Here is a 24,002-nt window from a genome sequence, read left to right on the forward strand (position 1 = left end):
TCAATACAACATAAAACAAACCAATTCCCAAGTGCAATGGATACGTTTCTTTTTATTCTTTCATTTTTTATTTTTATATTTTGAAATTATAATTACATCCTGTCTACCCTTTTCTGTCCTCTCTCCAAACCTTCCCATGTACACATTTGCTCCCCCTAATTCAAGGCCTCCTTTTCTTTAGTTGCTGAGATACACACACACACACACACACACACACACACACACACACCATATTCATACACACACACCATATACATATACACACACCATATACATATACAAATACAAACCATATACATATACACATACCATATACATACACACACCATATACATATACACACATCATATACACATAATTGCACACACCATATACATATATATATACAAACACAATATACATATACATACACACACCATACATACACACACACACACACACACACACACACACACACACACACACACACACCTTGTAGCACCTGCACAATACCTGCATGCTAACACTGAAGAAGGAAAGCTCAAGGGACCTCAACCCTAGACAAAGAACTGTGGTCAATGATGGGAATACTGAGAGAATAGAACTAGCCTTTCATAGGGAAGAGCACACGGTCAGCCCTGAAGTCATATATAGTCAGATAACATAATACAGACTAGGTTTCTTTCTTTAGGGTGTTGATTTTCCCACCTCCTCTCCTAAATTGGTTTTAATCCTATGCACACCTATCAAAGTAGCAGAGCAGCTACATCAGAAATATCTTGAAGTATTAAATGCAGCACATTTATAGTGAGATTAATTCCTTCAATCATAAGCTAATTGGCCCGCTAATTCAACTCGACTCAGTGAGTTGCCTGCATCTTCCTCTGGCTTCCTCACAGTCCTGCTCTGCAAATCTTTCATGCTCAACATATGCTTTGGAACTTTCCCTCTTCTCTCTTGGGCCTCTGTCCCTGCCTGAAGATTCTTCCCATAACACTATTCCTGGGTTATATTATTGTTTCCAGGAACTCCTACAACAGGGAAAATATCTTCAGGAAGCATGTGATTAGTAGTCATCTTCAGCAAATCGAGCTGGTGTACATCCTGAGGGAGCTTTCTGATCCGAGGGAGAGTTTTGCTGGGAGAGCTGATGAAACAAAAGACCACTATGCTCAAACAACCCTTCCCCGGTTTTTGGAATATTGTGCATCTCCTTCACGTTTTCAAAAAAATGCCTAAATTTATTATAAATTTAAGTAGCTACAAAGAAAATATATTACCATTCTAAAATAAAAACTTGTAATAACTCTTTTTAATGTGCCTAGTGGAACTTTAATGAGATAGAGATTGGATCCCCATGATTATTCATTAAAACAAAAACCAGTCCAAGTTCTTCTTAGTGAGAATTTCTGCTCCATTCCCTTTCTTCCTTAATTTATGTTTGCCTTCTGCTTCTCCTACTGTTACTCAAACATGATACATTTTGAATTATTGGTCAGGGAGGTCCCAGAAGTCTTAAAAATAGCACAGGCTACTGAAATTGCCCTTGGCTGCCCACCATAACTGCATGATAAGACCCAGTTGCTGAAAATACCACACACTATGGCTGCAAGACATAGAGAAATCAATCTAAACTAACTGGGAAGCTTCCTTCCTGCTGGCTGGCTTTCCTGTTACTAGAAGGTGTTGTGACCAACGATGAAGGAGGAGGTGATGGTCTTACTCAGCAGTGGACCCAGAAAGCTACATTACCAACCTGCCAGGCCAGACATGCCCACTGGTCTACTAACTAGTTTATGGTTGAATTTGTTGCCTGTTCCACAGGAGAGAATTTCATGACTGACACTGTAATCACAGTTGAAAATAATGTCTGGGGGAGGTCATAGGCCCTATGGTAGAACATGCTATTGTTAGCTTGCTAAATCATCTTGTTGAATTGCTTCTAAATATTTATGTTTATACTCAAAGACTTGACTGCTCTCAAGTTCAGCCAGAGAAGCTTCTTTTTGCAATGGGCACTAATCATGCCTGATCAAAGTGCTAAGAGTAAAAGACCTATTGTTCAGCCCTAAATGGGACATTTTTTATTACACACATCCCTCTTCAAGGCTTAGGAAACTTTTTGGAAGAGAAAGCAGAACGTATATAAGAACTGGAGAATGTGGAGGAGTGTTTTGGAACACTATCTTCTGAGCATGACATGGCTATCACACTCACAAATTCATAGTAGGTGTGGTTACAAGACCTCCACAAGATTGAGCCAGCCCAAATTATAGTACAGATGTGGGAGATGCTCTCTGGGCTCCACCTCTTCCTGAGGAGCTCAATGGCAGCAGACAACTGCTGGGGGAGGGAGAATCATTCTTTGTTGATGGTTGGACTCTGGTAGGTCTCTCATGTTCCAGTGGATGGTCCCACACACATGCACATGTAGGCGGCACGAACTGGCCTCAGTGGGTCATCAAAGAAGAACAAGGAGGAAAACAATGATGGGGATGAAAAATTATGAAGTTGGCAGGGGAACATATGAGAGATATGGAGAGACTTGAAGGGGAAAATAGGAGGGTAGATATGATCATATTTCATTGAATACATTTATGAAATTCCTAAGAATTTCCCAAGAATAAAAATTAGAAAAATTCAAATATATGTATTATATTAATTTGCTTGTACAATTATTGGTTTAACGTGGTAGCCCCATATATCAACATGATATATTTATGTTATTTATATAGAAATTACTTAAAACTTTATTTTAAAAAATGCATGTTCAATTATCCTTTGTTAGAAATATTTCGTTAACTAAAATAAATGACTAAGGATGACCTTAATGATTAACTCCTATAACTAACTTCAGAAGATAAAAGTTGCCCCTTAAAAGCTCTTGACAGAACTAAAGAGACGGCTCAGGTGGTAAAATGCTTGCCCTAGAAGCACGAGAACCTTAGCTGAGATATACAGAACGTATGTAAAATGCTGGACATAACGGTGCATGCCTGTAATCAGCCTGTGGGAGTTGGAGACAGGCAGATTCCTGAAGTTCATTCATCAGGAAGTCTAGTTGAGTTAATGGGCTTCAGCATTAGTGAGAGACTGACTCAAAAAGCAAAGGCATTGAGCAGCAGTAGAAAGAAACCTAGTGTTGACTTTGGGCCTCTACATATACATGCATGCATACACAAGCATATACCACCCACAAATACAGCACTCAGAATATGCATATACCACCCCCCCCACCACACACATGCATGCACGCACACACAGAGTGGGGGAGGAGACAGACAGACAGAGTTATTTATATTTTTATGCCTAATTTCCTTTCCTTTAACTCTACTCAGAAATGGTTGAAACATTAACTTCAGTACTAATTTTCAACAATTTTTATAGCATCTTAAATTTTTGTCAAAATCTTGGGCTTCAGATCCAGCTGATTGGAGGATGTCCTTGATACAGCATAATTAACAAGTCAGTCCCTGATGCCAAACAGTTAGTTTGACAGCCTCACTTTTTTGGTAGAAACAGTTTGGCCTCACATTTTAGCCCTAATAGATGTATTAATACACATCAGTGTGTCAGAGACAGGCAGGGCACAGAGCTCTCCCAAGTGTATACTGCAAGGACGAACTAAAGTGTGGCTGTCCTCAGTACTTAGCTTTGTTTGCTGTTTTTCACAAGAACCTCTTGCTCAGAAGCAACACACTCTTTGATGAGGTGAGGAGGGTAGTGAAAATCAAAATCATTACATTAGAAAGCCATCACTATGAATTCAGAGCACGTCCACAAAGCCCTGCACCATGAATGGTCTGTGAGAGGAGGAAGTGCGACTGAGCAGGGAAGACATGGGCTGTGCCATGCCTAAGTGCTTTTCTTGAGGGTCCTTTCCCAGCTTCCATATAGTCATTTGATTTGTGCCCTGCAGGCCACCATAGTAAGATGTTTGAAGGGAGAAAGAGAACTTCCCTTGGTAAAGCAGAAAACATATCTGCCAAAGGGTAGGAAAGGAAAAAGTATGTTGAATGTCTACGCATTTTAACTATGAGCCCTCTCCAGATGCAGAGGCCAGGAAATGGATTCCCTCACTCAGTCTTCTTCTGGGATCACATGTAAACCAGTGTGCCATCCTCTAGCCTTAGGAAACTATGACAAATAGAAAGCAGTGTTAAAATCCTCTCATCTCCAGTGGAAGAGACCGAGGTATTGGCTACACTTTGGCCACTGTAAGGTGGGGCAGCCCCTAGAGTCAGTACAGGACTCACCAGTTACCATGTTCTCAGCACGAAAGGAGATTTGTTGCGCTGGAGGGGCAAGGAGGGTGAATGCCTCTGGATCGAGCAAAGGCAGACAGCAAATAATAGCAGCAACAGTAGCGTGTGCTGTTGTTTGTTACAGGAGTGGGTTTTTTAAGGAGAGAAGAGGAGTCTGTGTTGGGGTGAGTTGGTGAGTCCTGACTGGACATGTTAGCCAAATAATGAATTTTGATTGTTGAACCCTAGTGTTCAGCCTCAGGAAAGAGTCAATGGCCAAATAAGCAAACGGACCTTGAGGGCTAGCTTTAGGAATACAGTCTAATTGTTTAGTAAGAGAGAGAAGGGTAAAGGGCAAAACCTGTCAGAGCTATGTTTATCATGCCGGGCCTGCTGGAACCCTGTAGCCACTGCACAAGTTCTCCCAAGGTCAGCCATGCTTCCCAATTCATTACATTAAAAAGATAGAACTGTACACCTGCCTTCAGGAGTGTACAAAGCCATGTAGTAGCTGAAGCTGGGGAGATAGCTCAGAGGTGAAGAGGCAGGTTTAATTCCCAGAACTACATGATAGCCCCAAACCATCTGTACTTTCAGTTCCAGGGACTCCCACATCCCCTGTGGGCACATGTGGAGCACAGAAATACATGCAGGCAAACACTTATATACATAAATAAAATAATTTCTAAAAAGAAAGTATAAATTTTACTATCACATAGCTAAGTGGTGACTCTCAATTTCTAGGTGACATGCACGTTTGTTCTAAATGGCTTCAAGTCTGGCATGTCTGACATGGCCCAGTCCTGTACTTCACTCCTTTATCTAGCCATTAGCAGCTCTGACTGCTCCAGAGTCTATGAGCTTCTTCCACTGTAGGCCCCACTTCTGTATACTCTGAAAGTAACTCAGTATTTCATTAGGCTCCCTATCCAGAATTTCCATTTTTCTATGTCTAACTCCTCTGAGAAGAAAATCAACCTGGCTTTCTAACTTAACCTGATTCTAAGGTGTGAATGATCACAATGCTTAATGACACATCTCTGAGACTGCGTTCAATGTGTGTGTGTTTATGTATGTGTGTGTGTTTGTATGTGTATGGGGGGTGTCTCTTGGGTGGGTGTGTTTGTATGGGTGTATATGGGGAGTGTGTATGTTTCTATGTGTGTTAGTATGAGTCTATGTGTTTGTGTATGATTGTATGTGTATGTAGGAGTGTGTGGTGCCTGTGGGTGGTGTGTTTGTGTGTGTATTTCTATGTGTGGGTGTGTTGGAAATGAATAATGGAAATCTTTATTTTAGGTCAGCAACTGATCTGCCTTCTCCCATCAACAAATAAAAGTTTTCCGTGTCTACTACAAGTATGTTGAGATGCTATCTGACAGTAGTAACTGAAGCATTCAGGGAGATTCTATGTAAGGAACAAAATCACAGCATTATGGGCTCATGTAGTTCTGGTTTCAAGAAGTGGACAGGATGCCCAGGCACTTCTCTGAGAATTGATGTCTTAGGCATAGAAACAGACTCACATGCACCAGTTTGTATCCAATACAACTCATCCTTGAGCAGTGTCTTTGCTATCTCACTACGTAAAGAGTGAGTCCTGACATTTTTCACATGCAACTTTCAGGCACCCCACAAATGAGTTGCTGTGGGAATGTATGAACTTCAGGGGGTGCAATGAGGTGGAAACAGTATTGTTTTCATATTGTTTGTGTTTATTATATCAATTGACTTTTTCTAATCAAGATGAAATACAGTATACCAAAGCACAATTCCTTTATAAGCCATCATTCTGTTATTATTAAACTGAGTTTGGGCTGGGAATGTGGCTCAGTTGGCAGAGTGCCTGTAATATGTCCAAAGCTCTGGGTTCAAATTCCAGTACCATATATACTGGAATAGTGGTGCACACTTGGAATCTAGCACTTGAAGAAGGAAACAGGAGTTCAAGGTTATCCCTTGACTACATAATGGGTTTTGGACCAACCAACCTTGGATACATGAGACCCTGTCATAAAACAAAACAAAATAATAGAACAATGTTTATGGCACAATCCAGGAGATGGACAATAAAAATAATAAAGCAAGTTAGAGGAGCTGGAGGAAGGGTCTCCAGCTTTTCACTTCGAAAGCAACCTTTTGGGATCCTGGGTCTTTGAACTGGACACTGCTCTGCTAGAAATAAACATCAGCATCTAATGAGTTCCTTTATATATAAAAGTCAATTACCACTAAAAAGTGACAACAAATGAATTTGGCACCAGACTATTTTTAGTACTGAATATTAAAACTGCAACTATGAGACTGTTAAAAATGATACATTTCCGGGGTTAACCTACATCAAAGATTAATCCCTCTGGGATTTGGGGGCAGAAAGATGTGTTTTTAAATTGCTGTTTTGAAAGTAAGAATGTTGATAATCAACAGAATTTTTTTCTTGCTTTGTTTTTGTGTCAACCGTCATTTTCCAATTTCCTTGCATCTCACATAAACACTGACATGATTGGCTATAGACACCTTTTACTCAGTATATATTCTCAAGTTATTGTAGATTGGTTTTATTAGAGTGCAAATGATCCTAATCTAAGAGGGGAGCATTCCAAGGGAACACCATCCATCTCTAGTTCTAAATGCTCCCCAATTATACTAGAGGCTGTTTAGATCATTTATTTACCAATCAACTGCAATTTATCAGGCACTAGGCTTGTGAGTGTGAATAAAATGGTGAACAAAAACATATGAGATTTCTGTCTTCATAGAAGTCAGACTTGAAGGAGAGGCAGACAGTAATGGAGGAGAGATAAGGCAATTGTAAATAACTTTGATTCATGTAGGGGACTGGACATTCATAAGAAATAATTTCTCTAAGGAGGTGACTTCTGAATGAAATTTGAAGGGGAAGTCAGTGACTTAGACAAAAGAGGAACCAAGGAATGGAAAAGAGGAATAAAATGGAGAGAGGAGGGGACAGAGGGAACAGGAGAGAGGGAGAGAGAGAAGGCAAGGGAGGCGGTGAGGGAGAAGGAACTGGAGCGTCAGTGGGAGAGGGAGAACATTCTTGATCTCCTTAGAAGGGCGTGCACTAAAAGGCAGGGCAATGTAGAATGTTGAAAGCTGAAAAGGTTATGTGATTCAGGGAAGTCTTTGAAGTACTCATCACACCAACACATACTTCACATCCTTTTTGCTAACACAATGAAATGAATCTCTGTTCATATCTTAAACATATAAACACAAGTGAGTGTCAAACAGACAGTAGGTTTTTGTCAGGAATCCTCAACAGGGGATGTATTTGGCAATTACTTGGAGACCTTTAGACATATTGATTCCCTGGAGATATCCTGGACCAATCACATTTTTTAGAGATAGAATCTCAGCATTAGTGTTTGTTAAAGATCTCCTGATATACAACCAAGAGGAACAATTATTCTAGGCTGAGGGCTTCATCAAGGCGAATACTGGGAGGGAAGAGATAAATTGTAGATGAAGTTGCCACACTGCAACTTTATTGCCTCCAGTTGAGGCATCAGGACTCCCCATATAATGAGGATCTCCTTTGTGCTATCACTTCTTCCTAACAGCTGGATTGAAATTAAAACTGCAGGGATGCAAGGAAGTGAGCTTAAATGTAACGTAAAATTGTAATTCCCTTCTTGTCTTAACTCATTCCATTTCTTATTGGTTTTATGTTTTAAATAAAAAAGTTTATATTGAGATCACTGTAGATGCACATGCAGTTGTAAGAAATAACCAAGAATGCTTTTATACCCAGACTCTCCAAAAGCTAACATTTTTACTATAGTACAATATTAAATTTTGGATGTTGACATCAACGCATGCAAGATGGAGAGCATTTCTATCACTCCAAGGGTATGTCATACGATCTTTCAATAGCTGGAAGTCCCTATCCTCCATCTTAACATCTGGCAACCACTAATCTGTTCTCTAGTTCTATGGCTTTGACATTTGAAGGATGCTAGTCAAGTAAAGCCATAAGAGCACAATTTCACATGGGACTGGCTTTTATTTTCACTCAGCATCACTTTATGAATATACAGTAGACCTCCATAACTGAACCTGAGTCAGGAAGGAATGCTTCATCTATACATGTAGAGATGCAAGCCTAGGTTCTTCCTATGATCTCTAGATGCCATCAGTAGAGGAGAGGGTTGGAATATTTTCCTACTTGTCAGTTGCTGGTATGAAGAAGGAGGCAGCCACATTTTATCTGTAGTGTTTGTCTTGACAGTAGAATAATTATCAACCTAAAGTATTCTGCCCTACTAAGTTGTCCTTTTCCTGGTCTATTGGCAAGAGAAAACTGATTGTTGTTAGTTCCTGTTGTTTTGTACATGTCCATGGCATTTCTATACTCCTAGACTTTTTAGGTTCAAGTTTGGGATAACAGAGAGAACTTACTTAAATTTTGTACTTCAAGGCAGAAATTCCCCTCCTTGTCTTCCTTCCTTCCTCTATAGTCAAAGTCTGCTTCTGTTTTTTGTTTGCAGTGCTGGGGATTAATAGGGAAAACTTCAGAGACATAGAAACTGGCAGCATGCTGTGAATGTATACTGTTTCTCTTCTGGAAAAAAAAAGTGTTTTCTTATTTATTAATGTTTTTAACTGAAACAGAATTACATCGCTTTCCCCATGCTCTCCTTCCTGAAGTCCCTCCCAGCTACTACCCTTCAAGTCCCTCCCATACTCCCCCTCTCAAGCTGATATCTTCTTTTTGTTTAATTATTATTGTTTCCTTAGCATACCCTTTTAATGATCATTCACATTTTGGTGCCTTCTTATGGACTGCTTTGTCATTAATTAGTCTTTTATTTGGCAATTAATTAGTTGTTTCTATGACTTCTCTGCAATTTCAAATTTTCTCTAAATGTCTTTCCTTTCTCAGTCTAGTGCTGAGATTTCTCCCAGAAATCACAACTATTCTAAAACCTCTTTCTTTTAGCTACATCAAAATGTCTACTGCAGTTAAAATTGTTTAGTTGGTCCAGTTAAAGTTCTATTTCCCTCAATTCCCATGACCAAATGTTTTTAATGACAGCTCTTTCACATTCTGCAAAAAACAAAAACAAAAACTTTGAGAACCTCATCTTCTTCACTACTGGGATTGTGATTTTTGACCTGTGCTTTTTAGAGTCGAATTGAGGCCCAATTATGATTATGTGTATCTAATGAGCACCAATTAGAGTCAGACCTTGAGTATATAGAGTGAGTTTAGCAAAACTTCAGGGACTTGCCACAGTCTATATGTAGAGACCTATAAATTGACAGGCACGGGAACAAGTAGGAACACATTATACACAACCATGTCATGAGAACACTCTGGGACCTGAGAGCTGGGACAAGGCTTTCCAGAGGTCTCAGCCACCTCCTGAAGAGTGAACAGTTTAGTAATGGAACAATGCACTTGCTGAAACACCAGAGGGAAGAAAGCAAGTCTTTGCGTTACTTTAGTGAGCAAATTACATTCATTTCCAAAGAGATGTGTATTGTGAGTAATCAAGTCCATTCCAGACTTAGTACTCCTGGAAGAAGAGAGAGTATAAGATGTCCTTTCACTGTGTAACTTCTGGTCTATAACTATAGTGCTCAGAAACGGAGCAGAGTAATTTTTAAAGACTTTTATCCATATATCTGAGAAAACTTAGCTTTTACACTACAAATGCATGCTGTGGAAATTTTAACAGTGACTGATTCCATTAATTGTATTTGTTCATAGTTGAGTGAGTTCTCCTATGACCATTCATTTATCACATTGTGCTTATCTCATTTTGATATATAAATATACTTTATGCATATGGTAATTAACTGATTGTGATAGTCCCAACGAGTTAAATTTTTTCCCTCTCAAACAAAACACCTCAGCTATCCATCCTCTGGTGATTTCTCCCACGAAATGAAGTACTTAGCGACACCATCATTCTGCCTTTATCACTGGGAGTTCATTAACAGCTCACCACCCTCCATCTCTACCAGCTCCAACTTTTCAGTCTTGACTTTCTCATTACCTTCAGGCTCTATATACCTGAAGAAAACACAGGGTTGAACTTCGTAATTATTTGCTTCTAATTTGCTTTTCAGTATCAGCTATGTGAAAGCTTTTCATTTCTGTATCTCATTTGAGTAAGCTGGCTTTTTTAAAAGTACAGACTACATAAAATGTTTTCCTCTGTTCATGACTGAATATAATCATAGAGTTAGGAGATACAAATTCCACTGCTTACATTTTCTCTAAAGCTTCTTTTTTGGAATACTGAGTTTGGGGGCTATCACCATTTTGACATAATTGTCACTGTTGAAGAAAAGTCCTCCATCATAAATAGAAGTAGAATTTACATCATGCTGCATCTACTGTATTTATTTTTGTGCTATTGCCAGACAATAAAACAAAAGTATAGCGACTCAAGTAATTTATCATGAGTTTTTGAAATTTTGCTTATGCTATATACAAAATGTTTCATAAGTTAGGTGTTTAGTGCCAGCTGTAATGTCAAGAGACAGCTAAATCACGGATGTTACCTGGAGGAAGAGTGATGTAGTATGTATCAGAAGCAGCTCTGAGCCTGCAGCATTCATATTCAACATTCATGACCCAGAATCAGGAGTACACTTACCAGATCTGCAGAGAATTTTCAATCAGGAGGGAATACCCTTGATTTAACACCACTGATTGAATTCAAATGACTTTGATATTTTTGGGAAAACTTTCTATCAAAAGTATAATTAAAAGCTCTAAAGGTAACACATAAATGCAAAAACATTTATGCAAATATCTAATATCAGACAGTAAAAATTGAAGCAAAATATATGAAGAAAGTTTAGGCAAAAATAGAAAATTTTGAGAAGGTTTAACTGTTTATAAACATAAGGTGAATACATAGTTGGCAATGACTTACAAAAACATCCACTGCTCTTCAGTAAGTAAATGACACTAATGACTCCTTCCCAGGGAATCTGTCTTAGTCACATTTCTCTGTGATTGACAAGTGTGGTCACTGCTTTAAATCCTACAGGAAGAAAGCAGCAACTGTTCAGAGATGAACATGTAAAGATGAAAGGATTAGAAAGTAGGTTCATGATGAAAGATGAAAGGAATGGGGTCTAGTTGGTCAGGAGAGAAAAAAGGAGCAACAGATTTGATTTGATTACTGTCTTCAAATACAAGACAGACTGTGTGAGCGTGCTGAGTGGTCATTGTCCATTATCAACCAGATGGAAGCAAAACAAGAACCTAACAAAAAGGAACAAGCATACGTGAATGTTAACAGTTAGGTGGACTTAGCTGAAAACTGGACATATGGCAATGATCAAAGTATGAAGCAGGATACTCAAGAGCTTTGCCTAGAGCCAATGAGAATTTTTTTGTATCCTATAAAGTAGTAGACATCATTATAGGAAACTTCAAAAAAAACATGAGTGAGGTGTGTGTGTGTGTGTGTGTGTGTGTGTGTGTGTGTGTGTGTGTGTGTTATCTAACTAATTCCACAAGCAAAGGAGAACTATTTTTCCTGTGTTTTCATACACACACACACACACACACACACACACACACACACACACACACACACACACACCTGGATAAGTAGAACTGTCTATAAATGTTTTCTGAAATTGGAACTTTTAGCTGTTTACATGGTAGGAGTTGAGATGGCTTAGCCAATATGTAGACATGATTTTGTGTTCAGCATTTTCCTGCATATCACTTTTCCTTCAACTACAAGGAATTATCACCTTCTCCTACTCTTGCCTTTAGAAGTGAAGCACCACACAGTGTATTATACTCATATAGGGAGAAGTCTAGTTTGTTTCTAATCCCCAAACATAGGATGATGACAAAAATTTTAGCCACTTCAGGTGTTAACAAATTGAATGCATCTTGCATCAGTGCATAATGTAGAAAGCAATACACGATGTAGTCAAAAGACTCATGCATAGTTCTTTGGACATAAACAGTTCAGAATTAATTTTCAATAATCATAAAATCTCAATGATTTTATCTGTAAATGATTCATGTCTCTTTTCACTAAATCATTTACTTATACCTATCTTTACAAACCTGATTTACACCCTTTTGTCCAAATGCATTTACAATACATGGACTACAATCTGTTCTGAACTTTCTTTCAGTTAATTTGATTGCCAGAAGAATACAATTGCTCAAATTTATTGCTCAGAAATCTAGTTATTACATCCAGAAAAAGAAAACATGCACACACACAAAAACACCCCACATCAAATCACCTCTGATAAATCCAATTGAATAGGAGAATCTTAACATAACTTCAATAAAATATGTTTGGTTTTATTTAGGGTTATTCCTTTCTCTCCATTTCAAATTGGAACATACCATTTCTACAGTTCTCTATTATTTTTTAACACGATCAAACCCTAGACTATCCCAGTTCATATTTGAACTTTTGAATCTATGATATTTTATGATGAGCACATGGGAAGAGCAGGATCTGGAAACACAGCCCTCCTAGACTCCCCACAAAGGAGATGTCAGTGCTTGGGAGACATGTGTGTCCTTAATTCTACAGTTCACTATAAAAACACATGCAAAGAATGTAGTTAGACAGAGCACAGAATTTTGCTAACATTTTACTTGCTCTTAACTTCAAAACTAAAAATATTAACTACAGTTTAAATTGTATTAGCAATCGTACAGAACACTAACTGCTCCCAAGCAACTGTAGCAGTTCAGCTGACTGGTTTTGAAGGCTTCGTCTTACTTAATAGTTTTTAAATTACTAGTAGAACAAATGCTGAAAGGAAAGCAGCATTAAAGTACTACACAGACTGTGGTGATATGTGTGTACCCTAATAAACTTGCATGAGGATCAGAGGACAGAGCCAGCCACTAGATTAAACATAGAGGTCAGGCAGTGGTGGCTCACACCTTTAATCCCAGCACTTGAGATCTCATGCCTTTGCTTGGGAAGCACAGACACTTTTAATCCCAGGGAGTAATATGGCAGGGTAGATGAAGGTATATAAAGCATGAGGAAACAGGAACTCACTCTCTTAGGCTGAGGATTTTGTAGAGGTAAGAACTAGTGGTTGGCTGTTCTGCTTCTCTGATCTTTCAGCTTTCACCCTAATATCTGGCTCTGGGTTTGTTTTTTTAATTAAAAGACCATCTAATATTCAAACAACAATGGTCTTGGCTCATTATATTATAAGGAACCCGTAAAAATATGTCTATGGTAACCAAGGGGAATAATATTTGAAATTCAAAATGATACATCAAATCATGCAGCTTCTTCCTTCCTTTGTTTTTTCTTCCTTCAGTCAATCAGTATCTATTGAGCATTTTTTTCTGTCCAGGCACTATAATGAACTGCTGGAATATATTCATGATAAAGACGTAGAGATGAAGTAAATTCAGTGTTGCAATAAAAAAATGATGAAGCACACACCAAGGTAGCTGCTACCTCGACACATGGAGGAGGTGGGGCAAGGCTAAGACAACATCTCAGGGACAAGTGGCACTTGAAGGGTGATAAGACAGTCTAAAGGTCAGTCAGGAAGTATCCTGACTCATGGAGGAAGCTGTGAGACATGAAGGAAGTGCAAAGATCACATCTGAAGAGAAGTGAGGGTTTGCGCAAGAATTTTAGATGGTGAATTATCTGATTTGTGTTTAGAAAATTCAATCAATCTTCTGTAGGGAGAGGAAATAATAGAGGTAAAAAAGATATGAGGCAGAGGAACAAAGGAGCCATTAATTACAGTGGCCTAGGTGAGAGAAAAATAGAAGTTAGAAGTAGCTCAGAGCAACAAGAAGACAAAGAGCTAACACAGCATCATCCATGGGCATCTTATGCCTTGCAGGCCCCAAAATCTCTCTCAGTGGCCAAGTTATGATTCTCCTGTTTCTCTCTCTCTCTCTCTCTCTCTCTCTCTCTCTCTCTCTCTCTCTCTCTTTCCTCTAATTTTCATAAAGTTGAAATGCTCATATTTTCAGTTTTTTGAAAGAATGCTCTGTAATTATTGATAAAATTACAAACTATTTTTCAGTGTTGTTATGTGATATGTTGTGTCGAGCACCACCAAGATACTGATAAAATCAGCAGGCTGATGGAATAGTTTCCAAAGCTTCCTGTCCTTCTCAACTCTTTCTGAGAAAGCTAGGTCTCAAAAGAGCTACAACACTCAAAATAAAAGGCTTGTGATACTTGTGAAGCTCCAAGGCTTCAAAATCTACCCTTGTTCCGAATTCTCCACTGAAACAGCCATGTAATCAGGAGGTGACATATGGTCAACATACACATACCTTCATGGCTGTCTCTGTGAATCAAGCTCTGTTTAAAAGTAATTCACTCACTAAATCCAGAAAAATCAAAGTTGCAAATCTGTTTAATTTGCTGTCCTAATTTTTATGTTTTTAATTTTCACAGAATTTTCTTTTTCTTTATTGAAATATGATGGAATCTTATAAGGCCATTTATCAAGTTTTATATCATTTGGGGATTAAGTGTGACTGTAACTGCACAAATTTTGTTAACTTGCATAGAGATATGGATTAGATCATTAGTTTAATGATTCAAACCTCCCAGTAAAAGGAAGCTAATGTAATAGATTGAGCTAATTCATCTTATTACTACCCACCAGGCCTCTTCAGCAAGGGAAAACACTGTAATTAATGATACAATATCAGTATACCAAAAACTAATGCAAAAATACCATCATTTTCTCTTCATCATCCAACTCTCCAAAGGCTGGGAGAAGGCACTGAAGAGGACTGGGTTAGATTGTTCTTTATGGCCTATACAGGAGTGACCTAAGGGCACTTTTGGGATAAGATCTCAGCTGTTTCATTACAGCCTTAACCATTTCTGTCCAATAAACAAATACTAACAAAAATTCAAACAATATAAACTTGGGATCAGCTTAAATGTTTTTCACTTCAAAACACATTGTCATAAATCATTCAACTTTATAGTAAGAATGCTTGCAGGATGAATCAAGGAAGTGTGGCTCATTTGCATAAAAGGAAATGGGCAAATATGGGTGGAGTGGCTTTTCTTGACTTTACTCAACCAAACCAATAGCAGAGTAAAGACTAGATTCCTAATCCCTCACTTTATCCATCCTTTTTATTCATCATAAAGCAGATAGGATGGTCCACTGCCCTAGAAATAAGATCAAGGGGAATGAATGTGCATTACTTCTGAAAAAAAAAAGTTATTTTCTGTTGTGCCCCACTTTTATTGAGTTCAAGTGAGCAACTTTAGCTGGAAAAAGTTTCTATCTAAAACTTAGATCTATTGTCCTCATGGAAGGAAGTTCTTTGAATGCTTATGGAATTCATCAAAGGAAGAGTAGAGTATATAGTTTTCTATTTTAAAATAGAAGTTTTAAAATGAAGTTTCACTTTAATGTTCCAACTTCAAGGTTTGAGTTGACTATGGACCCATTTCCACCCTAAGAGGTGACATTTCTAATCATGCTTATTATCAAAGAAGAGGAAGTCTCATTATCAATTGTTTCCATGTACGAAGAAGAAAGTACATGAATGAAAGCTGAAGTCACTTGTGATCCTGTTGGGTCTTGAGGATCTACATTGGTTCCACTTCCCAAAAACTAGTACCTCTGGACCCTGGCTTCCCATGTTCTGTGTTCCAGTCTATGGCACACTGGAACTCTTGTAACTCAGGAGTTTGTAGTCACAATGGACTCTGCAGTCTCTCCTTCATTTGAAAATATCTGTTGCCTTCCCTAGTGACAGACTAAAGGGCAACCCTGGAATATGAGTGCCAAAGGCTCCTGAACATACTCTAGGCAATTTCCTTTAAAGGTCCCTACAGTTTAGAAGGGGTGTGTTAAATATTTAAATTTATATTTGTAGGCTTGCAGTCTGCTTTCTTCCCTTTTCTTCTTATTGGTGTGTGCAAGGATTCTGTAGGATGGTAACCATAGTAACAGCAGAACAAGAGAAATGAGATTTTACCCCCCCAAAATGCATATCACAGGCTGTTTACTAAAAATGGAAGGTTTGTCAGCCCTCACAGATGAAGACAAAGACATCTGATGTGGCTTTCAGTTGGATTAAATTGTTATTCTGTATATATGTATGTATGTATATATATATATATATATATGCTAACATAATGTACATGAGTATATTTTTTGTTAATGATGTTTGAAAAGAAATTTTATTTGGGGATTAAAACCACTTTATGAGGTAATGTGGAATACTTTTAAAATATGAATCTTCTCACCGTATATTTGTGTAGATGTATTTACACTGAAAATGTTCAAATGGAAATTTTATTTTTGGGGTTGAACTCTAAGAATAATCATTTATTAGCCATGTTTTGTTCTAACAAGCAAGCAAACCTTGATGCCTGGGAAAAAGTTTTTATCTTTTGCTTTGTCAATCACATTTCATGACAATGAATAGTAATCAGACTATCTGCTTTGTCACTGTAGCATCCCAGCATCTCAGCTACTTAGCAAGTCACCTGTCACAATTGGTGCTCAATGCAGAAACAGGTACTAGGGAGGTTGGGAATGCTTGGGTAGGAATAAATAGTAAAGCCAAAAGACATTTTTCTTCACTTTGAGTATTTAATTTTATAGTATATGGAGACAATTGAAAACTAATTTGGGGCTTTGGTAGAGTATACAAAAGTTTAGATTAAGTTTTTCTTTTCTCTCTTTTCATAAATAGTTTGCCTTAACAATCTATATGCACCACTCTAGGTATAGGAAGAATGGCCTTGCTAGCATCTGGTAACAATGAAATGTATAGTTAGTAGGATATTACAATCACATTAAGCCAATCCAGGTTAATGGCTAAACATAAATTTAGGAACTGGTAAGACTTTGTTTAAAATCTTGGGTTGTCTGTTTACTAGCTGTGTTATCTCCATTAGTTATCTTATCTACACAATAGTAATGCTAAATGAGATAATGGACACCAAGGGCCCATCCTGCCCATCGTGTGATGAGAACAAACTAGAGGAAAGGGTAGAGGCCTTGAGCCATCTCTGTGAAGTCTCACAGGTCATAGAAACTCTGTTGTCGCTCACCAAGGTTTCCTGGTGGCTCACGCAGCAGGGCTGCATAAGAGGATGATTGGACAATGGGCCTGAGTGCCAGATGTTTGGAAGGGTCTACACTTGGCTCTATCTAGCAAGGTGGAGGTTCTTTGCCCCTCCCATTGGCATTGTTATAAAAATCCCTTTGGAATAAAGCTCTGGGCTGGTGGCTAAGGATCCAGGCCCACGAGGGGCTGTCCTGCATTTCTATCTTTTTCTCTCCCCTCTTTATTTCTACCTAAGTCTCTTATTCCTCACTCCTCAAGAGTTCCTGGGGTAAATAAATGTGGGAGCTGGTCCCCCACAGATGGCACCAGTGAACAGAGACAAAGAAAAAAATAACCCTAGGACTTGGTGAAAAGAATGAGGGGCATTATGAGTATAGGCATGCTGATAAGGAATTGAAAATTGAAGGTATTTGATTTGTAATCAATGGTATTTGATTCTCGGTTGTGTACGTTAGGCAGTGAAGTTCCACAAGGCTGCAGCATAGACTTTTCTCTATCTAGATTCCCCCCCCCCCCGCCTCTCTTAATTTCTATCTATAAAAATTAAGGAAAAATATAAAGTAGAATATAGGAAAATAATATAGGAAGAAATTTAGAGTAAGGTAATATATAGAAATATTGAATTAGGAATATAGTTTAAGAAAGAAAAAACTTAGGGTGAAGTAGGATCTATCAGAGAAGAGCTTAATGGGCAGAAAAAAGATTCTAGTGGAAGCTTTTGACCTGGGGATGGCAAAAATGCTAAGTCCAAGCATCTGGGGAAATAATGTTCCCTGAGGCAAAGGCAAATTTGGGTGAAATAAAACTTTCACTCCACTGGTGCTGCCACTGTATGGAAACATTGTACCATTAGAATTAGTTTCCTTTTGGCCATGAAGCCAAAGTTTAGAGAACAGAAGTTTTGGGAAAACTTGGTGGTCTTTCTCTCTCAAAAACTAAAAGCTTTCTAGGGAAAAACTTAATTTCTCTTTCTCAAAACTAAAAAGCTTTTCAGAACTTTCTCAGTTTCTCTTTCTGTAAGGGCATAATTAGATTCACCTGGAGATATCAGTATGGGAGAATGACCTGTAATGGCTTTAGAAACAACAAAACCTCTTGGAGTATGGCAAATCCTCTCTGCTAGTAAAAAACAGCAGCGAGAAGTTCCCTGTGGTTAGAACCTAGCCATAGTCATGGGATAGTGCAGGCAGAGGAAGCAGTAAAGCCGAGCTGCAGCTGCAGCTGCCACATCAGGCACACTGTTTGGGAGGGAGCTGAGCCAGGACAGGATGGAGAACTATCCAGGAGAAAAGCTCTCTTTTCTATCAGGGAAAAGATCTTTCTGAATAAACTTTGTTTCAAGTGCTTTCGGTTTCCCTCACTCATCTGGTGATAAACCACCTTCTGAGTGTGTGAGGACAGATGGACGCAACCAGCATCAGGTGAAAGGCCTGATTAAGGAAGTACACCTGTTCTAATGCAGCTTAGGGAAAACAAAAACCTCCCTTGATAAAAAAGCAGAAGCTTGCCTTCAGTATGAACATAAACCATGCAGACCCTGTAAACAGAAATGGGAAATGGCATACTTGAAAGGCATGATGGGAAATGTAGTTTTGAAAAAGCAGCTTGGAAATGTAGTAATAGTACGACGCGATGGGGAAAGGCTTTCTGGGAAACATAGTTTTCAGCTAAAAATGGTGGTACTGCCCAAAAATTCTGGGTTCTTCAGCTGAAAGTGAAATTTCTTTCCAAAGCAATGCTAGAAAGCTTAATTTTACCTCCTGAGAACAGGTGAACAGCTTGCTTGTAAGGAGATAATTATCAATGCAGATTTGAGACAGTGCCTAATAGCTGTGCAAGAAGTTTTTGCTAAGAGCTTTATGGCAGCTCAATTTCATCCTCACCCTGACGCAAAGCTTCTGTGGCAACTGAATGAAGTCAATGGTGTTTGTCTGAATTGAAGCACTCAGGGGAGCTGTTATGAATTTGGGTAAAGGGACGGCTGTTAAGTTAAGAACCGTCTGCCACTGAGCACATTTCTACTAGTTCCAGAATGGTTGAGGGAGCTCAGCAGGAAAGGTGACTTTGGAGAGTGGCATTGTCCCGAGAGTGTTACAGGCCCCTAGCAACAAGTATTACAACTCCATAGCCACAGCACTCACTAAACTCCAGGGTTGAGAGAGCCATTGACAAATTACACTCTTGTGTCCAACTGTCAGGAGAATTTTCAGAATGATATCAAAGCTGACTATAAATTATGAACTTTACTATAAACTCTGAACTTTAGAAATGGTTTGCATACTTCCTGTCTTGTTAATGGTTTAGTTAAAAAAATGTCTTCTAGGTGTTAAGAAATCTCTTATAAATGTTTGCTAAGTCTTGTTAGAGTCTAATAGTTCTATAGTTTCTTCTTAAATATAAGCTTGGTAAATAATTCTTCTAAGAGATATGTGCTAATAGTTTCCTTAGGAATATAAGCTTGTAAGAACTATAAATAAGTATAGATGTATGAAGAGATTCTTTCTAATGTAAGATAATTCTGTTATAAAGTAGTCCTAAAATGATAATAATTCAAATATCTCTTCTAGATGTTAAGGTTTATAAAGTAGTCCTAAAAAATATAAGTTTAAATAAGAAGTGTAAGTAAAGTAAGTCATAAAAATGTAGGCTTGGATACATTAGAGTCGGATATAGACTTTACATCTAGGAACATGATGAAGGTTTAATAGAGGGATTATATGGTGAAGGTCTAATAAAAAAGTAATTTAGAGTAGAGTAGATTTTTCCAACCTGGGATGCAGAAAGTAGCATCCCTAGACTGCAAACGGCAGTCTGAGCACCTTCAGAAGTTCCAGAGGCCGCCAACAAGAACAGACTCCAGAACCAGTGCAAGTGGCTGAGATCCATGGAGCGTCATAGCTTCCCAAGCAGCAGACACCAAGAGCCAGCAAAAGCAGAGCCAGCACCAGAGACAAGGTTCTGCAAGCTTTCTTCAGTGAAAAAGCCACAGTGAGGAGCAGAGACACAACACACGAGAGAGGCAAATGGCAGGCAGTGGCTTGAAGAGCCCATTGGCTTGCCTCACCTCAGGAAAGGTCAACAGCCAGACCCGGCTCGTGGGAACTGCTGAGAGGCAGCCCAAGCTCCCAGCAGCAGGGTGTGGCTGGAACCATGGATGCTGAGCATGGGACCGCTGGTGAACCAGGTAGTGGGACCCGAGGAAGCTACAGCTCATAATGGCTGGATTTCATCCCGGACCCTGGGTGCTGAGAGTGGCGCCTCATAGCAGGAGCAACCTTTTGAGCCCATGTGGCATGAATGATTGAGAGCCCTCTAGGCTCAGGACACAGGGGTCCTGGGAACAGCCCCATTACAGGAGGCACAGACAGACCAGGACTGTAAAAGCTGTAGAAGCCTGAACAAAACTAGCGGCGAAGGCTTTGCAGTTTCTGTTTGCTGGCTGCAGAGAGAGCTTTTTGGAGGAGCTCATAGCAGCTCAGTTACTATAGCAGTTGTTTCTCCTGAGGCAAAGGTTCCTCAGGAAAACTGCCATATAATGCTGCTGTAATTGAAGTGTCTCTGGCCTGAGAACAAAAGGTTCAGAGACACTTGTTTGAACTAAAATTGTTAACTGCAAAAAGATTTTGGTTGTGAGAAATGTTTCTTCATATTTGGAAGACCTGGTACCAGAATTTATTCTTTTGAACTTTTTGAACTTAAGAAATGAAATGGACAGTAGTGATTTCATTACAATGGGACAGTTTGAATTTACTTACACATCTAGACTCTATCAACTCTGATGACTCTATCAGTTCTGATGGAACTGTTTATGTAAAAATGGAACCGGTTTTGTGTTAAAAATGGAACTGTTTAAACAGAGAAATTTGGATTTTTTCTAACTAGGCTCGAGATTTAGTTTAAAAAATTATAAAGGAAAGGGAGAGTTAATATTCGTCAGTCTATTTAATTAAAAAAATATTTTCTTGTTTCTTGAATGGATTAAGATTATGTTTCATATAGTTCTATTAAGAGACTGCTTTTGAATGTAGGTTTCTAGGAAAATGTTAATGGTTATATTAAGATATTGCTTTTGAATGTAGGAATTATAATTGTGTATAGTAGTATTCATGAGTTATTATGTTAATCTATTGATATTGATACATGGTTTGGTGAAATTAAAGAAATATTTAAGTTTTATGTAAATACATACAAGTTTATGTTGTGTTAGCAAGAAATTCAAATGGTTCTATTAAGAGTTTGCTTTAAGATTGCAGGGATGGCGGGGGCTCTCGGCGGGATGTTCTCCGGGCAGCCACCCGGTCCCCCGCCGCCCCCGCCGGGGCTCCCGGGCCAGGCGTCGCTTCTGCAGGCAGCGCCTGGGGCTTCGAGATCGTCCAACAGCACTTTGATGGACGAGTTGGAGTCGTCATTCGAGGCTTGCTTTGCTTCCCTTGTGAGTCAGGATTACGTCAATGGAACTGATCAGGAAGAAATTCGAACTGGTGTTGATCAGTGTATTCAGAAGTTTTTGGACATTGCAAGACAGACAGAATGTTTTTTCTTACAAAAAAGGTTGCAATTGTCTGTCCAGAAACCGGATCAAGTTATCAAAGAGGATGTCTCCGAGCTAAGGAGTGAACTGCAGCGGAAAGATGCGCTGGTCCAGAAGCACTTGACAAAACTGAGGCATTGGCAGCAGGTGCTGGACGACATCAATGTGCAGCACAAGAAGCCGGCCGAAATGCCACAGGGCTCCTTGGCCTTCCTTGAGCAAGCATCTGCCAATATTCCTGCACCCCTGAAGCAGACCTGAAAGCACGCTGGACTGCCATGCAGCCTTGTGATCCTGCCAGGCATCTTTCCTTCTAGACATGCTGTATTGGAGGAACTCTGTGGGGTAGTGCCATGGTGTTAGTTTATGTTCTGCCCATTTACAGGACAGAATGTAAGTAGGAAGCCCAGGCTGACCTTGAACCTACAATTCCCCTGCCTCAGCTTCTCTAGTTCTCTTACTTTATAAAATACCTGAAGCATTGATAAACCAAGTAAAGTTCGTTGGTTTGCTTTTTAATTCTTTAGGGAAGTTTGGACTGTGGGGGTGATCACACACATTCTCACGTGGCCTTTGCCATTTGTTTTGACATTTGTCATTTTGTGCCTTCATCTCTTTGGTTTATTTTAGTTGTGAATTTGGTACAACCTGAAGGAAAAGATTTTTAATAGTTTGAGAAGCCAGGGAATATAGAGTTTGGTGTCAGCCTTAACAACCACCCATGGTAGTATAGGCAGATCTGTAGATTTGCTGTTTCAAAACTTTGAACTACCTTACGAGGAATCTGACTCAACAATGCCATGTTTCCAGAGGGGCACAGGGTGAGCATATTTTGCGTGTGTGTCAAAAGTGGTTAAAATATGCTGCCACTGGCATATTTTATTACAGGAGGATGCTTACCTTAATGTTGGATTTTATCTGGGGTAAGCTGCGTTTTCTGGGTCCTTTTTCATTGTCTTGAAGGCACACACATCAGGAGCATGTGCTGAGTGCTCTGGGCTGTGCAGTGATGGTCAGTGTAAGGAATGGAGTCGCAGGAAGGCACAGGTGAGGTCTGAGGGCCAAAGGCTGGCTTGGATTGTCTGAGTTTTACATGCTTGTTATTTATTTTTTTCAGAGTAGAGTACTTCTCTTTACTCAAAACAAAATATTCTATACCTTGTGAACAGTCAGTGCATCTCCAGCTTGTTTTTGATTTTGCCCATTTTGTTTTCTGGAGCCTTGAATCCCTGGGCACAAGCATTGACGTCCACTCCCTGCCTAGTCTGGGGCAGCCATCTGGTCCGTGAAGCTTCTGAATGCCCTTCATTGCATCCCAGGACATAGCCTTTTTGTTTTTCAACTTTAGTTCTCCATATGCATTATAAATTGGGGCTATCTCTGTGTTACTTGCTCTGCAGTATGCCTGTGAGAATTAGGCATCTTCTTGATTATGCAGTATTTTACTATTTTCATGTGCGTGCTTGGTTGAATGATATTTAGCACATGGACCAATGAGAACCAGCCCGAGGCCATCAAGTCCCCTTAATTAAAATGTATAAGTTAAACAGTGTTAAAAAATTTAGGGTGGGCATGGTGGCGTGTTTGCAATCTAGCATTTGGGAGGCAGAGCAAGGAGGATCAGAGTTTAATGCTATCTTCAACTACATAGCAAGTTTTGAGGCTGTTGTAGGCGACATGAAATCCTGTTTCACAAACCCCCACGGTTGGGGAGTGGGCATCCACTTTATGAAGCACTGACCATCAGGTTTACATTTTGTGGATTTCTTGGCTAAAACCTAAATAAACTGATGACATTTTGGTTGGTGTTTCAATAATAAAGGTGATGGTGAAAATAAAAAAAAAAAGAGTTTGCTTTAAGATGTAAGATTGAGAGAATTGTATTTATATACAGCAGTATTTATGTTAGAATTATGCTAACCTGTTAATGTTAATGATGAAGCTAAGGGAGTCTTTAAGTTTGTTAAAAACTGTGAGGTATGCAGTGAACAATTACTGTTCTTCAGAAACTCAGATAAATAATGATGTAAGGTTTCTTTATTTTGGTGAGTTTTTTGTTTTTGTTGTTGTTTTGTTTTTTTTTTTTTGATAAAGGGTTTCTCTGTGTAGTTTTGGTTCCTGTCCTGAAACTCATTTTGCAGACCAGGCTGGCCTCAAATTCACAGAGATCCACCTTCCT

The 24,002-nt window shown here is 39.1% G+C and overlaps 2 protein-coding genes across 10 annotated transcripts in view; one reads left to right on the top strand and one right to left on the bottom strand.

Annotated features, from left to right (window-relative positions):
* Lhfpl3 (LHFPL tetraspan subfamily member 3) overlaps positions 1-24,002 on the bottom strand; it is a 634,521-nt gene that overhangs the window by 468,684 nt on the left and 141,835 nt on the right. The gene's annotated exons all lie outside the window — the stretch shown is intronic.
* Positions 21,523-23,649, top strand: LOC128099897 (mediator of RNA polymerase II transcription subunit 28-like). The gene has a single exon (XM_052721824.1). The coding sequence runs from the start codon at positions 21,548-21,550 to the stop codon at positions 22,082-22,084; it is 537 nt and encodes a 178-aa protein (XP_052577784.1). The 5' UTR covers positions 21,523-21,547; the 3' UTR covers positions 22,085-23,649.

Source organism: Peromyscus californicus, unplaced genomic scaffold, assembly GCF_007827085.1.
Source record: "Peromyscus californicus insignis strain IS unplaced genomic scaffold, ASM782708v3 Scaffold_6__1_contigs__length_162567912, whole genome shotgun sequence".
NCBI classification, from domain to species: domain Eukaryota; kingdom Metazoa; phylum Chordata; class Mammalia; order Rodentia; family Cricetidae; genus Peromyscus; species Peromyscus californicus.